The sequence below is a fragment of the Hyalella azteca genome, unplaced genomic scaffold, assembly GCF_000764305.2.
Source record: "Hyalella azteca isolate HAZT.00-mixed unplaced genomic scaffold, Hazt_2.0.2 contig14397, whole genome shotgun sequence".
Lineage (NCBI taxonomy): Eukaryota > Metazoa > Arthropoda > Malacostraca > Amphipoda > Hyalellidae > Hyalella > Hyalella azteca.
In genome coordinates, this window is record NW_025944285.1 from 55,462 (window position 1) to 76,007 (window position 20,546).

At 38.1% G+C, this 20,546-nt stretch overlaps 1 protein-coding gene across 1 annotated transcript; it reads right to left on the minus strand.

Annotated features, from left to right (window-relative positions):
- Positions 1 to 1,166: 1,166 nt before the first annotated feature.
- LOC108666928 (piwi-like protein Siwi) lies at positions 1,167 to 14,213 on the minus strand. The gene is made up of 20 exons (XM_018153897.2): positions 13,984 to 14,213; positions 12,416 to 12,700; positions 11,980 to 12,136; positions 11,521 to 11,622; positions 10,624 to 10,729; positions 9,459 to 9,576; positions 8,788 to 8,990; positions 7,509 to 7,629; positions 6,982 to 7,143; positions 6,538 to 6,783; positions 6,242 to 6,395; positions 5,525 to 5,652; positions 5,232 to 5,399; positions 4,764 to 4,886; positions 4,237 to 4,405; positions 3,901 to 4,022; positions 3,367 to 3,521; positions 3,043 to 3,190; positions 2,470 to 2,576; positions 1,167 to 1,973 (listed from the first exon to the last, which is right to left on the minus strand). Exons 1-20 carry the CDS (start codon positions 14,119 to 14,121, stop codon positions 1,964 to 1,966), a joined length of 2,922 nt encoding a protein of 973 aa, XP_018009386.2. The 5' UTR covers positions 14,122 to 14,213; the 3' UTR covers positions 1,167 to 1,963.
- Positions 14,214 to 20,546: the final 6,333 nt, after the last annotated feature.

The window sequence follows — 20,546 nt, forward strand, 5'->3', positions numbered from 1 at the left end:
TTCACTTTCACTCAACAATTTATATGAGCTAGGTTCATTCACGAATGAAGGGAAGCAAAAATTAATTGGTGGCAAGAATTCGTTACTGATAGACAAGAATTTATTCAAACGAATTGTTAAATTTCATAACGAAAAACTAACTATTGCCGTAATAACCATCAAAACTATTCAAAGATGCTTGTCGAAAACTAAATTTTTTTGGACAAAATTTCACCAATTATACCAATGGTTTCAAACTTTCAATATGTGATTGCTTTCGCTGTTCCGAGCATTCGATTCTATCGCTGTAAGGGTCGAGAAACCATTTTCGCATGAAGTGGTTTAAAATGAATAGGAACCTACGGCGCGAATTCGTTAAACGCAATTAAATCTGCAGAACTGCTTTGTGCCGGATCTCATTTCAGTTGTGATGTTGTTAGGCCCAATGCTCAAGGTAAAATCATTACAGAAAATTTCAAGACTTCAAAAGACCAGCCAATCGTCGAAAACCGAGAGCAACAGCAAGAAACGGTGTTCTGTATCGAATCGTTTGATGGCGTTATACAGTAAATGCTATCGAGTTAATTTTAAGTGCCGCAGTAGTCAAAAGCCTCAAAGAGTAAAGAGTCTTTGCTCTTCTTGTGCCTAATTCTAGGTACCAACATTTTCTTTTCAGAAACCATTTCTTTGACGCATTCCTCGCTTTTGCGCCCCTTAAGTACACGTCGTTCATCAAACTGCCGTTGACCAAAAAAAAACTTGTTCTCACTACAGGACGAGACGAAAGAGACAAGGGTCAAATGGGGTATGGTATGACCCATATAACAAGGGTATGGTCAAATATTGCCGTATCTGGCTCGCGAGCCCACTCTCCTGCTCTAGAGTCTAGAACTCTAGACAACTGAATTGTGCCCTGCATTCAATTTTGCTCCTGTGCTAATCAACTCGAATTCGCAATAGCCGAACTGGTCAAGCAAGCGGCTCGTCCGTCTCTTGTGTTGATGCCTACCTCAACGAATAACTGATAAGTTTGTCCAACAACATAATGCTGATTCGCTAACTGATTTAATCTTGGGTCGTTGCGTTCAATAAGATCGACGCAAATCGTCAATTTTACCTAGAGTCGTGATTGTGAGCATCAACGATCAGCACATCATTCTATTTACGGAAATACATAAAAAAACATCAAGGACTCAAAGCGTTTACTAACCAAACAAATAGCAAAAAACAAACTTCCTGTTCTAAACGTCAACTCAAGCTCAAACAAGTACAAGCAAACGAATATAGCAAATGAGGCCTTAGACTAACCTCGGATGATATGCAACTTGAGTTGCAAAGCGCCAAAAAACTTGGGTCCAAATGTAATTCAAACGAATATAGCAAATGAGGCCTTAGACTAACCTCGGATGATATGCAACTTGAGTTGCAAAACGCCAAAAAAATTAGGTCCAAATTTAATTCAAACACGTTATTTGAAGTTCCTTATGTGAATAAACTTAGAAATCAAAAACAGCCGAGGCTCTCAACTAACCTCGGATGTGTAACTCTGTTGCAAAACGAAGAACAAAATGAAAAAATTCAGCTCACTGTGGGGAAAAAGCTCGAACAAGTTTATAAGTACCGAACAAGTATAAACGTATGATTTTGAAGCAAGTGGAGCTTAAACTTTGTCGAATGAAATTCAGCTCGGTTGCAAAAAAAAAAAACTAAAAAAATGCCCAATATTCCTACCGGATAAAGAAAGAAAATAAGGCGTCAGATTTCCTATTAAAGAAAAATCTACTTCTCATCGCATTGAGCTCCGTGAGCAAAAATTAAAGCAGTAGTTAATCAACAGTTATAATAAACAAAGAAATTAGGATATCCCAGCCAAAAACTGGCACGGAACACGGGACAAGCAGATTAAATTCTCCTCCACCTTCTTGTGATCATGAGCGACGATGGTTATACTTGAAGACTGCTCTCAGAAAGTCGTTTCGGCAACTTAGATGAACCTGAAAACGAGTAAAAAAAATTAACTTCCTAAGATGTTAGTGTTCAAAATCACGTTGAAAGAAACATTTGCTCAATTCAACATACGAGCAAATGTAGAAATTAATTTGCAAGAGTCATGGCAGTGATATATGTAGTCGAGTCAGTACGAATCACAGCGGTCGTAGTTCTTACCAAGAAATTTTCCTACTCCGATTTGACGGAGAAAGGAATATCAATAAGAAATCACCACTGATACCGACTGAAAAACTTTGGAAACGAGTAGGCGCAATCTCGGAAACAGGACATTTGCTCACCAAAGCTTGTCAGCAACCCTTGGTGAAGGCTGGCTGTGGGTGCCTGTGTTCGAGGACATCATAACGATAGTAACGTGTAAAATGAATGGACATTTGCTCACCAAAGCTTGTCAGCAACCCTGCGTGAAGGCTGGCTGTGGGTGCCTGTGTTCGAGGACATCATAACGATAGTAACGTGTACAATGACTGGACATTTGCTCACCAAAGCTTGTCAGCAACCCGGGGTGAAGGCTGGCTGTGGGTGCCTGTACCCGTCATGTAGGCGAGCTTGTGGGCGTAGAGACACGGCGCAGGAACGCGCACCGTCCCCTGCAATCAATTCCAGACGACTCGACAAATTGTTTTTAATGCATTTTGCCTATCCTCAACAAGCTAAAATAACGCGTCATTTGAATGTACTTAATGAGGTACTTTGAAAACTGACTCTTCAGTTCTTCTAATAATTTTTGAAGAAATACACTAGGCAGTTTAAAATGTTGACAAAAGCGTCAGCAGTTTCACTACTGCATTTTCTTCAAAAATATTTAGAGAACTCGCGTTTTCGCAAAAAAGGGAAATAAAGGAAAATAGACTCGAAAAAAGGCTCTCAGTACCTGTCATCAGCCTGTGTTTATAGAATACCATTTTAATTCATTTCTCGAGGTTTTACAGACTTAAAAGACCAAAGTCCAAGGTTTTTACTGTTCATTTCAGCCATTTGATCGTGAGAAAACCTAACAAAAACACAAAAATAAGTTAATAAGAACAAAATAAGTTTGGTGCTAGCAACACACACCTGCCAGTTAAAGTAGAGATGCGTGAGCTTGTACGTGAAGCACTGCAGCATGTCGACTGAGAAGTTAGAGCCGTCCTCCAAAATACTGTAAGATGTAGGCGAGACAGTTCCTTCTCTTACTTTCTGGGACACCAGGAAGAAGTCGTAACTGCAAAATGTACATTAAATCAACGCATTTCCAATGGTTAACGAAATTAACAAGTTTAGAAACTAGACAAATTTCTCACTAACACAATGCCAGTATCAGTAGGAATATGGTTGGCGGCATATAAAAAGAACTTTCTTACATACGCATTATTTTCAATTGAAGAAAACTGAACAAACCAATAAGGCAGCGTGATAGTCTTGTCGACTACGGTGCCAGGCGGTGGGTTGGCGAGTCCACCGCTACCCATGTCACGGAAAATTCGCGTGTTGATACGCTTGCAGACCACAACGAACACAAGGCATATCCCAGGGTTGATCTTGGCTAGTTCGCTCTGCCCAAACAGTGACGAGCGTCACCAATGCAAAGAATACACCACAACAAATGGATGTTGAGTTAACTAAACACTACGTCAATTGGTCAACTGACAACTATTCTACAACAGATATCAAGTTATATCAAGAAAAAAATTTCACACCAAAAAACCATTTACAAAATGTTTGTTTTACAAAATGAATAAAAAATACAAAATGTTTTACAAAATTACATTTGAATGATCGATAACGGTAACGGATCGATACGAATTTAGACACCTTTATTCAGCGTCAGAGTTTTAGGTATTGGTCCGAGTCTCAAACGATAGTTGAGACTGGTTGAATTTCTAATAATAAATAGTTATCATTCTTGCATTTTAAAATCAAGCATTATAATACCTTTATGGCTGGAATTTCCTGTTGCTTGACGTACTCGATTTGACCTTCGCCAACACCGTCTCGGTAGACGACAACGTTGCGGGGATGGCATTTGTTGCGCTCATGATAGGCCTTCACAGCTTCTGTGGACACGCCATCACAAGCATTTACATCTTGCCACCATATTATGATCAGAAAACATAACTATTGGATGTAGCCATTCAATAGCCATCTTTCCCTTAAATAGGACAGCCGGTTATGTCTAGATAGTTGACAATTTTCCCCTCAATTGCACAATTCGGTTAAGGTCAGCAATTCAACGTACAAGCAACGGAATATCAAGAACTGGCAACCAACTCTGAATGCAGACAGCGAAGTTATTGCTGAGCTCTTCTTTGTTGTTGTGCTCGGTGACCTGGCCATAGTAATTAGTCAGCTGGGGATTAACCGACGAAACCACAGCACCATAAGATTTGCTGGCCGTCACAGTGTCGTGGTACACGTCGTATCCGATCACCATGGTCGTCTGGAAATAGCGTGCAGATTTTTTTGAACGATGTGTGCTTCTCCAAAGTAGAAAAATGAATTGGATTACAAAAACATGGTTATTTGCGCATCCTAAAAAAGTAAGTCAAAGAGATTATGCGAGTGTATACGGGAAAAAATGAATACTGAGAAATTTTTATCAAATATGTACACACTTGTGCAGCTAATATGAAGGTGATAAGTTCATAAATTATCGGAAATCACCTATCAACTGCCTGTACCACAAGAACCATAAAAGAATATTTACTCAAATGAAAAAATTAAAACGTGCAGCCAAAGTATCACTTTTTACTTGAGATTCATGTTACAAGTCTCGATACCCTGATGAATAATCTAACCTTGGCTGGTTGCTTGACTTGCCATGGCTCGCCACCAAGTTTGGCATTCATTTGGATGGCGATTTTGGTTGCAATGGACATCAGTCCCTTCTTTGCAGGATTCACATTGGAAGCAAGCACGAACTGTAGGGATGAGTTAATATTGTACAGAAGTCAGATGACACTTAGAATTTCGAACGGCTTTTTCCACTAGAGCGCCGTTGTGCGAAACAACGATGGAGAAAGATTCAGTTGAAACATCAAATTATATGCCGGTCGAGGCCAAGCCTTTTATTTCTGTTAATACACATCCAATATAAAAGAAACAAACCTTGGTATTCCATACAGACTTTACTTGCTTATATCACTACGTGATTCTGTTTCTAACACTTTATTTGTTTACGAGTGAAGCTTATGACCTTAATTAATGGTGAAATTTATAAATGCTGAAACCGCTATATTAGAAGCGACACGATAAATAATACTTGCCTGGCTGAGCACGCCGATGCTACAAGCGAGTTTCTTCTTCAGCATCCCGTACTTGTTCTGCAACTGGCGGTCCAAGATGATCATGATCATCTGGCAGCCCTGATGCTTCATGATCTCCTGCTCCGTCTCGTGCATTCCACTCGCCTGAACCATCTCCGGAGGCCTGATCTGTCCACATATCAGGCAACATATAAAACCATCGAAAATCTCTCTTAGAGAACATTAAGTAATTGCATCATTACGACGGCACAACTTACTATCATTACGACGACGGCTTAATTAGTGTAACTAACCATCATGCCGACGCTACGGGCGGCTTGCTGAAGCATTTGGATGAAAGCGCTCACATCAGCGACGTTAATCCGTCCACCGACAAGAACCACCCAGTTGTTCAGAGGAATCGACACCATCATTGACTTGTCTACAAAATTAATCAACAAGTTAGAGATTCGACAGGGAGTGTAATCTGACAACAGTCCGATACTTCTAATAGAAAAAATATCTACCGAATAGATGATGGCTCTTGATTACTGTACTCTTACCACTAATTTCCCTTATATGCGAGCTAATTACTCTTATATGTGAGAACTATTTGCTCAAAATTGCAAACAGATACATGTAATACATTGAAAATTTAACGCTTCATTGTGAATCGTTTACTGAAATTTAAAATTCACATCTTTTCTTACTCCGATTCCCGGCCCCCGTGTTTTTACGATTGCATCATTGATGAAATAAAATTATCTAATCATATTACATCGACGGGTCAAGTATGCGCTCGATGATAAAAAAAAAACAATAATTATTCAACACACGCACGCTTCTTAAGCAAATCTAATAAATTACTGGGTTCAATCCGTTAACTAAGGGTTCTAAACCTGTTCCGTTATGCCTTCATCTCGGACGAATAACTTATTCGTAATAATGCTTGCGGTCAGACACTTGCCAACGAGTAACGTCAGTTCAGAAACTCGTCAGTCCAATTGCACCCAGTGTATCAATTCACTTACTTCGGCAGCCGAAAGTCCAGTCCGCATCATCAGCTTTGTACTGCGCAGACATTCCCCCAGCCAGCAAAATCTCCTCTTGGTTCATAACTCCTGAAGTCAGGCTCACCAAGTTGGTGTTCAGCTTTAGACCCCATAGCTCTAGATCCTTGCGCACCTGGATGTAAAATCACGGATGAGCATAGAGTAAGAGGCACCAAGCTCCTTATAGGAAAATTATTCTTCCTCATTCACTAAGCCAAAATTTTCAACAGCTGATCATAATATTAATTAGCCACAGGGTTTTTAGTAGCAATTACCTTATCTTCTTGCAAATCTTGGTTGAACTTTTTGAGAGCTGCAACTCGCCGATCGACACCCATCTTCGTGTAGTCAACGAGCCTTTTCATTTTGTGGAAATTCGTGCGGATGTCATCAGGTATGCCAGTCAACCTCATCAGCTCGGGCACCAGATAGATTTCCGTCATGCCACTTCTTAGCTGACGACCAGTAGGCTTGCTGTAGATCAGCGGTTGCGTCAGGTCCGTCACGATTCGTCGATGTTTCTGCACGAACCAAACATCATATCCTAATTTGGATGGGCACCGAAATTCTAGTGTTGCATGAACCAATACTAAATGATAATGATCACGGCTTAACAATGTGAACAAGACACAACTTGACATTGGGATACCACGCATATGAATTGACATTAAAGGTTAGAAAGCAAAGACGTTATAAAAAGAAATAGCACATAGACTGACATCTTCAAAGTATTTCTTGAAAGTGACCGTCTCGCCGCGGTGCTGGAAAGTCGACATAGGATTCTTGGTATCATCGAAGTGGTCGATGCGGTATGTGAGGTGGTTGTATTCAGCCATGGCGATCTGTCCTATCAGTAGGCGATCGCGATCGTCATTCCTCATCTGCAGACATTAATAACTCGATCATAAATTATAGCTGTAGCTCGCAGACGTCCTGGCATATTATGTCTACAAACCACTAATGAAGCAAGATTAGTTTTATAAGTGTTTATAAGTGTTCACCGTCGTGAAGATCTGAGGATAACGTTCTTACACATAACACTCTGTAGATATTTCGATACTCGAAAAAATAACTAGACTTGCCACACGATACTACTTGTAAATAATACTCTGGGGTACTGAAAATAATTCCCATTTATCGCGAGACTACCTGAAAATCAAAAATATGCATCTAATATTGATTAATCGTAGTTTATCACTCTTTAAATCATCTGATTTTATTAAAAAGCTGTCATCATATAATATACCGTTCTAATGTGATCCAGAATTGAAGTCTGTTGCTGGAACTTGTGAACTATATCCACATTCAAAAGTATTTTGTCCTCGTGCTGCCTGATGCTGGTCTGGACGCCAGGATACACGCGCATCCTGTAATCAGTCACGGTATCACACTCAATGAATTCTTATCATGGATACTTTGTGGCTAAAGTTAAAATTAGTTGAGTTCGCTCCTCAGCACGATGAAGTCGTCTACACTGTTGGAAACCATATACCGAAGATTTATCCACAATTTTTCATTTTTAGGAGGAACGCAATACACCAGTGTACCAACAAGAGAAAGCCTGTAACAGTACTACATTTTCACATTAAAAGAGGTCATAGAAATCGTAAGTACACTTCATCACCACAGCCATTCTTTCTAACCTCTCATCAGACAGACCAGCATTCAATGCACCTCAACTACTACTCGGAGGTGGGAGGCGCACGTAAACATAACTGATTCGAATCGCAAGGTATCTCTCTCAGAGACGCTGAGATTAAGAGTATGATCTTATCAAGACTTATCTGCACTTCAATTCCAGCAAAAGAGGTTCTACACAGACGCATTATTTTAAGCAAGACAATCGGCACTTTACTTTGGATCGGATAGACATGAAACCAACCTTTCATTTAAAAATGGATCGGATAGACATGAAACCTACCATTCATTTTAAAACCTTTGCTCTACATCAGACAACGACTAATAACAATCACAGTCTCAATACGAATTTCTTTGAAAGAGAATGCCTAGTCCTGGAATACTTTACTCGTACTCTAGGTGTCACATATCCCACAGGAGAGGATATCGACAGGTGTGGATATAAGATTTTTATTTAATGTTGATTTTCCCCCCATAATAGGCAGAAACGAACTTGTCACATCAGCAATTCACAGAAGCGTCGCACAGTTCATAAAAAAATCAACATCTCGAGGTAAAGCAAGCAAAAAACACCGTACAAACAAGTTTGGGAAGACGCAACACCATCTAAGTTATTTAGCTTTTGCATAGAATACCGAGGTATATATATCCTTTTAAAAATCAAACGCATCCTTCACCAGCTCGTGATAAATAGCAATCACATCAATCATTAATCACACAAATCTCACCTGACACATGCACGTATGACAAGACCTGATTCGCAACTGCCAAGTTAACACGCAACAACAAATAAATTTCCTAAAAATTAATACAATTTTTATGAAAAAAAAAATTCATTACTGCAGTGCGGAGAATGACAAGAAACGCCTAATAAAAAGAGCACTAACTTGAGGTCGGCATCGAGGTTTTGGAAATTCTTGACGTTGAAGTAGTGACGCCCGATGAGCGTGAGACCGATGGCAGCTTGACAACGTCGAAGTATGAGGTTGAGGATCCTGATGAATTGATCATCCAAGGAGTCCAACTCTCTGACAAATTTCACTGTGATGCTATAATCACCGTCGCTTGTCGTGCTAGAGAACACAGTTTCCTGAAAATTTGTTATATCTTTCATTAATTGATATCTTGGCCAAATATCACTTACAGGGTCTACCATAATTATGGAAACAAATATTTGCAATGAAAATAAATTTGCTTCTATGAATCTTCAGCTAACTAATACTTTTTATAAGTTTAATTTTAATTGTTGAGTGAAAGGTACAAGCATGCAAGTTCCAAGTGATTACTTTACAGAAACTGAGCAAATTAGCGTACGTGTTTTAAGCCTTTATAAAGTTCATTTTTTGCCTCAAATAACGATGTTGAGTCGAAAAAGTGGTCTTGGTGGATCGAAATAATATATGAACCTTCAAAATTAGAATTCTAACCTGCCTTGGGGCCGTTAACACTTCAACGGCTCACCATGGAGTTTCAACAAGACTCTACCTTCTTTTGAAGTCTTCGACTTATGACTCTTTCAGCTATCTACAACAATTTGAAATTATTAGCGCAGTCTCACCTTGTTAGGCAGATAATTGAGCGAGAAGATGTTCATGCCGTCGAAGACATGGCCACCAAAATGCTTCAGGTGAGGCTCCATGATCTTGTAACGTTGACGACGGTCGTCTTGGGCGGGACTGAAAAAAATTAACCAATTGTTAATTCACTCGCCTGCTCTGAAGCATACATGGAGCCTGAAGCATTTCACTAGCGTTACTAAAAGTTCGCACTGTCTCACAGCACTTCCTGAACGTCAAATGATCCTTAGCCATCCTGTTCATGTTTGTGTTCTACAATGCAACACTACAGCAAGAGAAAACGTACACCTAACTTCATCAAAATACCTACGGACGAGAAAATATAGAAACAGACTCAATATGGTTATGAAATCAAAGAAATTCATTAAAGTACACAACAATTCAAATCTAGGATGGCATTAGAATAGTAACTCGTCGGGGGATCAATTATCGGTTTGGGCTTAAATAGGCAAGAAGAAAGGACACATGTTCAGATGAATGAACAAATGATATACCATAATTTCTATCTAGGATTTTTCAGATTATATTTTCTGTTATTGATAAACAATACAAAAAACATGCAGAACACAAGACCGAGTGAAAGGACTAACACTGAGGATTGGAAGGAGGGCTATAAACCAACTTTATTGCAAGTGGTATGCATAATCTCAACAAGGTCGCAGAAAAATTAAAGGTTACCTACCACCATTGCCGCACACTTCGACGTTAAACCAGAGCATATGGACTACAGTCTAGTCAATATGCGGAGCATTTTCATGCAAGGATCCCAAATATTATATTACAGCCAAATAATCCTCCGAGTCAAGCACACTGCATTTGTTCAAACGCGAGCCGCGTATAAGCTTGTACCGAGAAGAAAATTAAATTGCTTCCAGTAGGTATTCTGGCAATGTCTGCAACAGACTTTTTCGACGCTCATAGTAACAGTTATACCGCCCAAGATGAAAAACAGTATAAAGTGCTTGTATTTTCAGACTTTCTTAACCTTCTACCGCCTGACATGAGTAACCGGAGCAATATTGTCACAAGCATACTTCCCTAAAAGGATACGTTCTAGTGAGCGCAAAATGGCTTGCACGTACGACAACTTAAAATGACTGGAGTCGCCTAAAATCAACAGAACGGTAGAAGATTGATATACTGTACTTGTAAATGACGGCGTAGAAATTGAGTCGCCAGTCCTGACACTTTTCCATTTCAAAATAGTTGACGAGAAGATTCATGTCGTTGGTTCGTCGTAGCTTCCCAGTACCTGGCGAGTCACAATTAGAACATGTTAGAAAATATGCACTACGTTATCATCAATGTCAAGTATCTCATGATAGACAGAAGTGATTATCAACTACAAAAAAAACGTAAGTCACATCCAAAGAGATGGACTACCCGGTATTAGTTAATACACAATTGCTTTTGTCTTAACCGCCACTTACGCACGACATCTTAACACTCGCGAATTTTAAAATTGGAAAATTTTTACCGGCAGTCATCAAAAATATAATTAAAAAAAAAAGTTTCCCGTTCAGATTAAAATACTTGCAAGTTAGCTGAGCTTTGCTCAAGGAACTTTGCAATTTTAGCATGCAGTTATACCTAACCCAGTCAATAGCACTGGATAATACGTGAATCTCGTGTATGTTTATTACTAACATGATCAAACGGTTCGGTCAAACCACATTCAACATAAGACTGCAAGTTGACTCACCCATATTACAATCGTGCATACCAATTTGAAAATCTAATAGCAATTCGGGCTTTCATCCTTTCCTTACAATTCGGCAATGCCTGCCTTTTATCCAACTGAAACTGAAATTCAAGGTTCAGGTAATATCCCGATACTTCAAGTATCGATACTCGATCAACAGCCCATTTATTTGGCAGACTTTGACACAAGCACAAACGAACTAACACTTGGACAAAATACAATTATATATACAATATAATCCTCACAACCTAGCTGGAAAACACGCATTCAAACTACAATCATCTATCTCGAGAAGAATAGTTACGACTTAATGCAAGTCAAAAATAAGTTCATTATCTTGCCTATCTTGGAGTTGTTGTGCGGTCGCAGGATCATTTGCTTGGCATCTTCGCGAGAGAAATGACCGCCACGCGAATGTCCTCGACTAGAGGTTGTGCCATTTCCTGAAATGGAAGATCAACTTGTGGGAAATTCCTCATATTTTCACGATCCGTATTTAAAATTTGTGCTCATGTACTGCATCAGCTACCATTATTAGAATTGCAAAGAATGAAATACTAGCAGATGGCGTAGTTTTAACTGAACAGTTTAAAAGTAGGAACACGCTTAAATAAAAACTGATGAGATTGATAGTAAAAATATGCTACCAAGATTACGGTATAAATTACTCAACCGCTGATCAAGACAAATCAAATAGGCTATTCTTACAAAAAAAAACATGGTAACACAAGTCTTCTTAGGTGCTTCTGTATACATTTCAAGGTTCTTTGGAATAAAACAAGATTCTCAAGAATACTAACCATTGCTACCGTTTCCATTGCTGCCGTTGCCGCTGTTCGCCTGTTCAACGCTTAGGGCGCTCATCTGAAGAGGCAGCGAAGATTCACCCGACGTCTGCTGAGCGCTGCGTATAGCGCTCTGCACGCGCTCCGTACCACGGCAGTACGCGCGCGACGCCTGCGAGCAAATCGAGCTCAGTCTCGTCGTCTCAGGTTACACATAAATTCCAACGCGTAATTACTAAACGACATCTCATTGAATAAACTACAAATGATATGCGTATCAAAACAAGCAGGTTATTAGTTAAAATAATATTGTACATTTTTATGGTAGGAACTTTCACTCGAAATATTAATTATAAGAATCCCTGACAAAATTTCCCTCAGCAGCAATCGCACCACTCGAATCAAAAATCCAGTGATCAGAAAAGGGCCAAGTAGAGAGCGCATTACTGACGTGCGTAGCCGGTGGTTGCTCGGGCCGGACAGTGGGCGCAGGCTGCTGCGGCGGGGGCAGCGGAGGGGCGGCCTGGCGAGATGTGGCGTGTCCAGGCTGTGGCAGAGGTAGCATCGCCACGTGAGGCGAGCGCTGCCACGCAGATGGAGCATCAGTGATGGGTGAGGGATGCTGTGGCCCGCCTGCTGGTCGCATGCCTCGGAACTGCTGCTGCTGCTGCTGCTGGGCTGCAGGGCGCGGTGCGCGCACTTGTGGCTGCGGTCCAGCTGATCGCATTCTTGGTTGCTGAAAAATTTATGAAAAATCATCTTGAAAAATATACCTTCGGCGTCATTCATAAATTACCGATCAGAAGTTCGCCTAACTAGTCATATGGAGATAGACTAGTGTTTGATGAGCGGTAAAATCGACATTTTTCAACTAAATCAGATTCAGCTGACCAGCCCGCTGAACTGGCCAGAAAGAAGCGGCGTTAGCGACTCTCGACAGAAAAAATAAGAGAAGGAGGGGACAACTGAGAAAGATCGACGTTCTTACAAGAGGTCACTTACAGGAGGCGTCGGCCATCCGTAGGAGGGACATGAGAGAAATATAAGGACGAGGGAAAACCTACATAACAAATTGCTAAAATAAGTACCGGTATGAAGGTCAGCAAGTGACTAATAGCTGTTCTCATGTTTAAGGGAGAATTTTCAGCAGATTCAAACAATCGCAAATGAATGTTATTACATCCGTTATAGTTATAGAATTCATTTAGTTACTTTGATTCACAAGACACGAGTCCAACATTTTCACGAAAGTGACCTCGTGCCCGCGTGCAACGGTTTAGTTAACAAATAATCCAACGAAGATAAACTATCAATTATAAAGCAGGATCCATATCCCATAAAAGGTCAACATTAAGCACTCAATCAGTGATGGACTATTGGAAACCAACTTGAAAACCTACCTTGCCAATGAAAAGATACTTCACTATTGTTTATTTTCAATAATGTCCTCACATCATTTGATAGCTATCATCAAGAATAGCGCCAATTGGTCTCTAATAAAAAAAGCCATCTTCCATCTGCATTCCCAGAATTATTTCTATGCGTTAAAAGAATTTAGCATTAAAATGAGTAACATTTCTAATTGAATATATAGCCAAACAAACCATGTTTATACTAGATCCAGGTTTATACTTGATACTAAATTGACATGTAAGCGAGGGTAGAAAAATGAAACCAAATACCTTCAACTTTCATACAATGATAGGTCTTAAAATGTGTGTAACAAGGAACGTACAATAACCAGTTGATTGTAGTAAACAGATTTACTGTAAGCAAGCATGTTTAGGTAACAAAACGCATAGCTTATAATGCTAACCAGTTGATTGTAGTAAACAGATTTACAGTTAGCCACGATGTTTAGTTAACAAGGAACGTATAGCTTATAATGCTAACCAGTTGATTGTAGTAAACAGATTTACTGTAAGCCAGCATGTTCAGTTACCAAGGAACGTATAGCTTATAATGCTAACCAGTTGATTGTAGTAAACAGATTTACAGTTAGCCACCATGTTTAGTTACCATTGGAGCAGCAGGTCGGAGGTGTTGAGCACGAGGGGGAGCTGCTGCACCGCCAGGCTGCTGTGGCACATCGAGGCCGCGGCCGCGTGCCCGACCGCGGGGAGGACCGTCACTCATCTGAAACACAAAACAAGACATTCAACACCAGCTCAACATTGATTAATGCATATATGTATAAATTTGTAGCACAACTAGACATTCTCTTTATGGTGCTGTTTTTCCAAAAAAAAAAAAAAAAAGTTCAGTTATTTCTCACAACTCGTCAAAAACAGCACTAAGGCACTCATAATTTTCGAATTAAATGCGAGCCTCTTCTAAGCTGCATACGATTACTGACACTAACATACTATACCTATGCAAAAGCATGCGACCCCACTTTTAGATATACTTCTTCATTCGGACGTTGATTTCCATGCCAGGCTTGTTACTAACTTAGATCCCGTTATCCCACGCTGCTAGGCAGGCGAGCCTCGTATTCAACTCTGGACTCTCACGTGATTTTCTGTGTGCTCGATAATTTGAAATAATTGATTCTTTGTGAAATTTATAATATTTAACTCCTGTCAGTCATACAGATTTGGCAGATGGATTTCGGCAGGTCCTTACTCTCAACATACTTGGGAATATGTACTTAGTTTTTAATAGCCAGACGGTTTTTCCATAGCAAGATCCAATGATATCAAAAGAGTCAAATATATGTACCACATATATACAGGTTTAAGATATACGTCTAAGCACTTTTCTGATCATTTCATCCAACTTTTTCAAGGCTTCTAGTTACAACTTGCTTTTTAAAACACATTCTATAGACGTCTACTTGGTTTCCAAGGAAAAAATAGACAATCACTAAGAAATTTTAAAACTTATTTTTAAATTTGTATGGGTAAAACAAAAGAAAGGGGTTGTCTCAAGGAAAAATGTTGCTTTTCATATATTCTACTTAGAGAAACTCCAGTAAGCAAGTTAGATAACACTTAAGTTGAAATGATCTCAACATCTAGGGCTAAAATAATCATTTCCTAAACAAAACAGTTGAGTACTTCACACATAATCAAGTTTATTTCTTGCACAATGAGAAAAATATAAGTTGCCAAAAAATTTAGGCAAAGTCAAAAAGATTACAGTACAGGTATATATCACAGGTACAGGTAGAGGTAAAGCAGGTATGTATCTGCTGGTCATCATTTTTGTTTCATACTATTGTGATGTATGTTAAATGATAACCGTTGAACGGAGTAATAAGGGACAGTTTAGAGAATTTCATTGATAACTTCTTACCATGTAACATTTCATAAACAAGTTTGGGCTCGTTTCAAAGCTCTTTGCAAGGGCTATCGCATGGCATCTCAGAAAAAAAGAATTCTATATGCTATTTTTATGGTGCCATACCCAAAATAAAAGCGTCCCAAATTACCCCTTGGAACGGGGTAATCTGGGACACTTGAAATAAAACTTATTTTAAAACGTTTGAAGCATGCAAACTTGCAAAGTGTATTCATCCATTTCTGACAGTACTCTGAAGTCATTTTCCTTTGTAGATGATGTAAATGTAGAATAAATGAAATTTTCTGTGACTTTTACTTGTTTTTCCTTTATTGTTATGATAGTACCATAACCCTACATTACCGTATTATTGATGTGATAACATATCCATGAACATGCAATTGAGCATTTACAATGACCTTGTCCACTGCAAGCTACACATCAGCAGTCATATAGCATTTCTTCTGCATCTGTAAGCTCACAGGATGGCATGTGATTTCACACCATTTTAATTGGGTCACGTGAATTCACTATAAAAAAGACCATAAAAAACGTACCTGAAACAAAAGGGAATATTTTAATGACAACCATTATAGTTTTGGAGAAATATATCATGGTTTAGGTTCATTAATTGTCATTCTATCTTGCCAGGTGCGCAATTCTATCTTTGACATTCTAAGCACAATTTTGTGATGACCGATGATGCATTAATTTTTTGTCAAGTGAAATTTCTTTGGCTGAGCAAGGTAATTGTAATCAAAATTTTTTTGGCTGAGCAAGGTAATTGTAATCAAAATTTTTTTGGCTGAGCAAGGTAATTATAATCAAAATTTTTTTGGCTGAGCAAGGTAATTGTAATCAAAATTTTTTTGGCTGAGCAAGGTAATTGTAATCAGAATTTTTTTGGCTGAACAAGGTAATTGTAATCAGAATTTTTTTGGCTGAACAAGGTAATTGTAATCAGAATTTTTTTGTTGTCAATTGATTTATTTGTTAACTGGAGCCCTTGGTAACCAAGGTTCTACTCTAAATGTGTTTGTGTTTTTAGGGGTGTCCATTATTACCCCGTCTTGCGGAAATGGCTGCCATTTTTTTAAATGCGATATGAAAATTCAGTCCATCACGTTTTTAAGCCAACACCCATGTGCCACTTTTTATTCAAGTAAATTTTCTTGAAACATTTTTTTTGGGTGCAGACCTTCGCAAAGGTACTTTTCTCAAATCACACTTTTCACACCTTTTTTCAGGGATTTTTAATGGTAGTAAACTCATCATTTCTGAATTTGCTTTGTGCTACATAAATAGTAAAAATGGTAAACTTCACGCCACTATTGTTAGTTTTGCAATATTTTGACAAGTTTAGCTGCTACAACATTTCTATGAAATGTGGGACGACAGTCCCGATTTACCCTGCCCGTCCCTTTTTACCCCATTTGATGGTATAGATCAAATTAAAGGACCAAGTGGCAATTATAGTGCCAGCCTCTAAAAATTTTTTATTCAAGTTTTATCCTCATAATTTTTGAAAGAATTCACAAACCAACCACATTGAAATTTGTACCAAACTTTAAGGCTTCTAATATTGTCAAAGCTCAAAAATGGTCAGGCTTGTAGTGCCAATTTTAACTAAAAAGCTAAATTATTCAGAATTGAAAAACAGACATGCTGAATTAGCTAACAACCAAGTTGAAATTAATCATAGGAATAAAAGTTAAGCAAGCCTAACATTATATAATTGAAATAAGTGGTGAAATTCATTTCTGTCGCATAATGGCAAGAAATGCTGTAACAGCATATAAGAATTTAGACAAAATTGTAAAACTATGCATGGATTTTGACATGGAGACATCTGGTGGTCACTCTTGATTTCATGTCATAGTGATGGTCTTTTATAGCTAGAGCAAGTTACAGGACATAATAATATCATCAAAAAATTTCAATGGGTGGGTTATTCTGCAACTCACATTGTGGGTTGTATTTAGAGGCCAGCACTACATACACATATCATTTAGTGAGTAGTTCTATTGTAAACCAAATTAATGTTTTTCTTTCAAGAGGACTGTAATATTTTTGAAGATAATGAACAAAAAACATCAAAAATGCAGAAATCGTAGTGTATGAGAAGTTCACAAAAAAATAAAAAATAAATAAGGGATCAATTTAGTTCATTTTATATTTCATTTTATGAAACTGCAGTGTGCAAATTAGCTTAACCTACAATTAAAATGATTAACATACTGTTAACATTGGGCCAACATAGAATGGTTGGTTCACACCAAAGTTCATTTCTTCAACACTGTTCAAAATTAATTCAAAGAATTGCCCAAAAGTTATGGGGAACTCAAAAAACTCACAATATGGACTTTGGTATGAAGAAAATATTTAGTGGTCACTTTGCTTATATGGCCATTGGGCTTAAATTGCCTATAGAACCGGGCTGAGGACCTAGTTCTAATCAATTGGGTGTTTTTTTTCGACCAAAATTGATGTTTGCTAAAAAGCCAGATATTTATGAAGTTTGATGACAATACTAACCAGAATCTTAAATATGAGGGCCCATTTTCCAATTGCATGGAATTTCAAATTGACTCTTCGTGAACATAATTATTTCTACAAATTTGTGCCTTTGCTTGGGACTGGAGAGTTGGCCAATAGATGAGCCAAACATTCTTACGCTTGAGTATTCACCAATGCAATAGCTCTTAAATAATTTGATCAGTGCCTACACAAGCACTTTCTTACATGTGGAATGCCGTCAAACAGAGTAAAAGGGGACGGGCGGGGTAAATCGGGTCCCACATTTCGTAGAAATGTTTTAGAAGCTAAACTAATCAAAATATTGCAAAACTAAAAATAGTGGCGTAAACTTCAACATTTGTGCAATTTTGGTAAAGTACCTCTGCTAAGGTCTGGAGCAAAAAAAATATTCACCATATTAAATTATTTTACTTACATAAAAGTTGCAACCAAGTGTCAGCTTGAAAACATAATTGTCCTATCTCGTTCAAAAAAAAAAAAAATGGCAGCCATTTTTGCACAGCGGGGCTACTAGAGACACCTCCCCAGGGTAATTAGAGACACCCTTAAAAATGCAATTACAGTAGAACCTCAGTTAGCAGAGGTTCCAGTTAACAAAAAATTGATTAACAACAAAGAATTTTACATTTACCTCCCTCATGGAAAAAAATTCACTTATCAAAAAATTAGTGCATCATCGGTCGTCACAAAATTGTACATAAAATGCTATACCGTAAAATGGGGTAACTTTGACCACTTTTGTTTTTTCAACAAAAACCCCCAAAACTCAAAAATGAATTGACATAGAAAAATTTTGTCAATGGCCATCAAAGGCCTAATACTGAGGCTACATAACACAATAGAAAGATTTAAAAAGTTTGCATATCAAATAGGTTAAAAAATTAATAATGAGACCCACAAAAAAGAGCTATCATTTAAAGCCTGTCGGAGTACCCCCTCCAATTTTTTCATTTATTGGTAAAATAACTCCAGGTTTTGATGCATTGTAGTAGAACTCTTCTAGTTACATATGCAAAAGACAAATTTTAGGGAAGAGTCATAGTTTGCAAATGGATGGCGCTGCCCCCCAATGGGGGAACTTTGACCACCTAATGGCAGCCGTGATGGGGTAACATTAAGTTACCCCATTAAAATTAAGTTAAAATTACCATAGGTACCTATATAACATATTTTATGTTTGAAACGCCTATTAATGTTTTTTCTTTATGTTTCAGACTCTACAGAGTCTTATATATAGTAATTTTAACTCAATTTCCAAACCGGTCAATGTTACCCCGTCACGGCTGCCATTAGGTGGTCACATTTCGTCCATTGGGGAGCAGCACCCCCCATTTGCAAACTATGACACTTTCCTAAAATTTGTCCTTTGCATATGTAACTAGAAGAGTTCTACTACAATGCACCACAACCTGGAGTTAATTGGAGTTATTTTACCAAAAAATAAAATTGATTTTACCACCCGGTCAAAGAAACCCCAAGAGCTGGGGTAACAAAGACCATCACTTTTTTTGAAGTTACATCAAAACTGTGAGAGGCAGGAGCCAGCAATTTCTGGTGAGTAAAGCTAGAGTATAGACCTGTATTATGCAAGTTTCAATTTAAGTTTAACCTATCTAGTAAAAAAATGGCATCATTTTGAAAAAAAAAGTGGTCAAAGTTTTTTACGGTATATAGAATTGTGCACCGGGCATCATAGAATGAAAAGTAATTGACCTAAACTATGATTTATTTCTCCAAAACATATGATGGTTGTCACTAAAACATTTTTTTCTGTTTCAGGTATGTTCTTCACAATCTTTTTTGTTATAGTGAAATCACTTGACTGAATTAAAATTGTGCAAAATTACAAACCATCCTATAAGCTTACAGATACAGAAGAAATGCTACATGGCTGCTTGCAGTGGACAATCTCGCTGTCAATGCTCAATGGCATGTCCATGGATACAGTAATATCACATTAATAATACAGTAATTAATGAATAGGATCAATAAAGGAAAAACAAGTAAAAATCACAGAAAATGTCATTTATTTTACATCTACATCATTTACAATGAAAGAGGAGGACTTCAAAGTACTGTTAGTAATGGATGAGTACACTCTGCATGCTTCAAACGTTTTAAAATTAACTTTTATTGCAAGTGTCCTGGATTAACCCGTTCCCAGGGGTAAATCAAGACGGTTCTATTTTGCGTCTGGCACCTTACAAATAGCATATGGAATTTTTCAAGATGCCATTGGATAGCCCTTGCAAAGTGCTATAAAATGAGACTAAACTTCTTTCTGAAATGTTTCATGGTAATAAGTTATTAACAAAAAATGCTCAAAACCGTCCCTTTTTACCCCGTTTGACGGTACCGTCCTTGAAAATTATATTCTTACCTAAAATTCCTTAAGATGATTCTTAATACTCAATCAAAGTTATCAAAATTTCTCGCAATTCCCATTTGGTTTTTACCTATTGTTCATGATACACAAGTTTTGACTCATAATTGCACTGGACTGCCTGCCACAGGGGCACCTATTGTCATTTGGCTCAAGAAATTGATGGTCAAAAATACAACTACGTAGCTGCCAAATTAGACCTACAGAGAATATTACTTGAATATTATTGGAAAGTTCATCCATTGTCCCATCATTCTTCAGGCTCAGGATTGGAAAAGTTGTTTAACATCAATATCTGAACTTCAAGCACATATATATTATCGGTATGAGCTAAGTCTTGTTGCTCAACCATGCACTTTTCTTGGCAAATAAATCATTC

Excerpts from the sequence above, each read along its gene's own strand:
- LOC108666928 (XM_018153897.2), bottom strand. The coding sequence starts at position 14,121 with ATGTCTTGTTTTGTGTTTCAGATGAGTGACGGTCCTCCCCGCGGTCGG. Across the intron at positions 8,991-9,458 it reads TCAATTATCTGCCTAACAAG|GAAACTGTGTTCTCTAGCAC; the intron begins GTGAGACTGCGC and ends ACAAATTTTCAG. Across the intron at positions 7,144-7,508 it reads TTCTGGATCACATTAGAACG|ATGAGGAATGACGATCGCGA; the intron begins GTATATTATATG and ends TAATGTCTGCAG.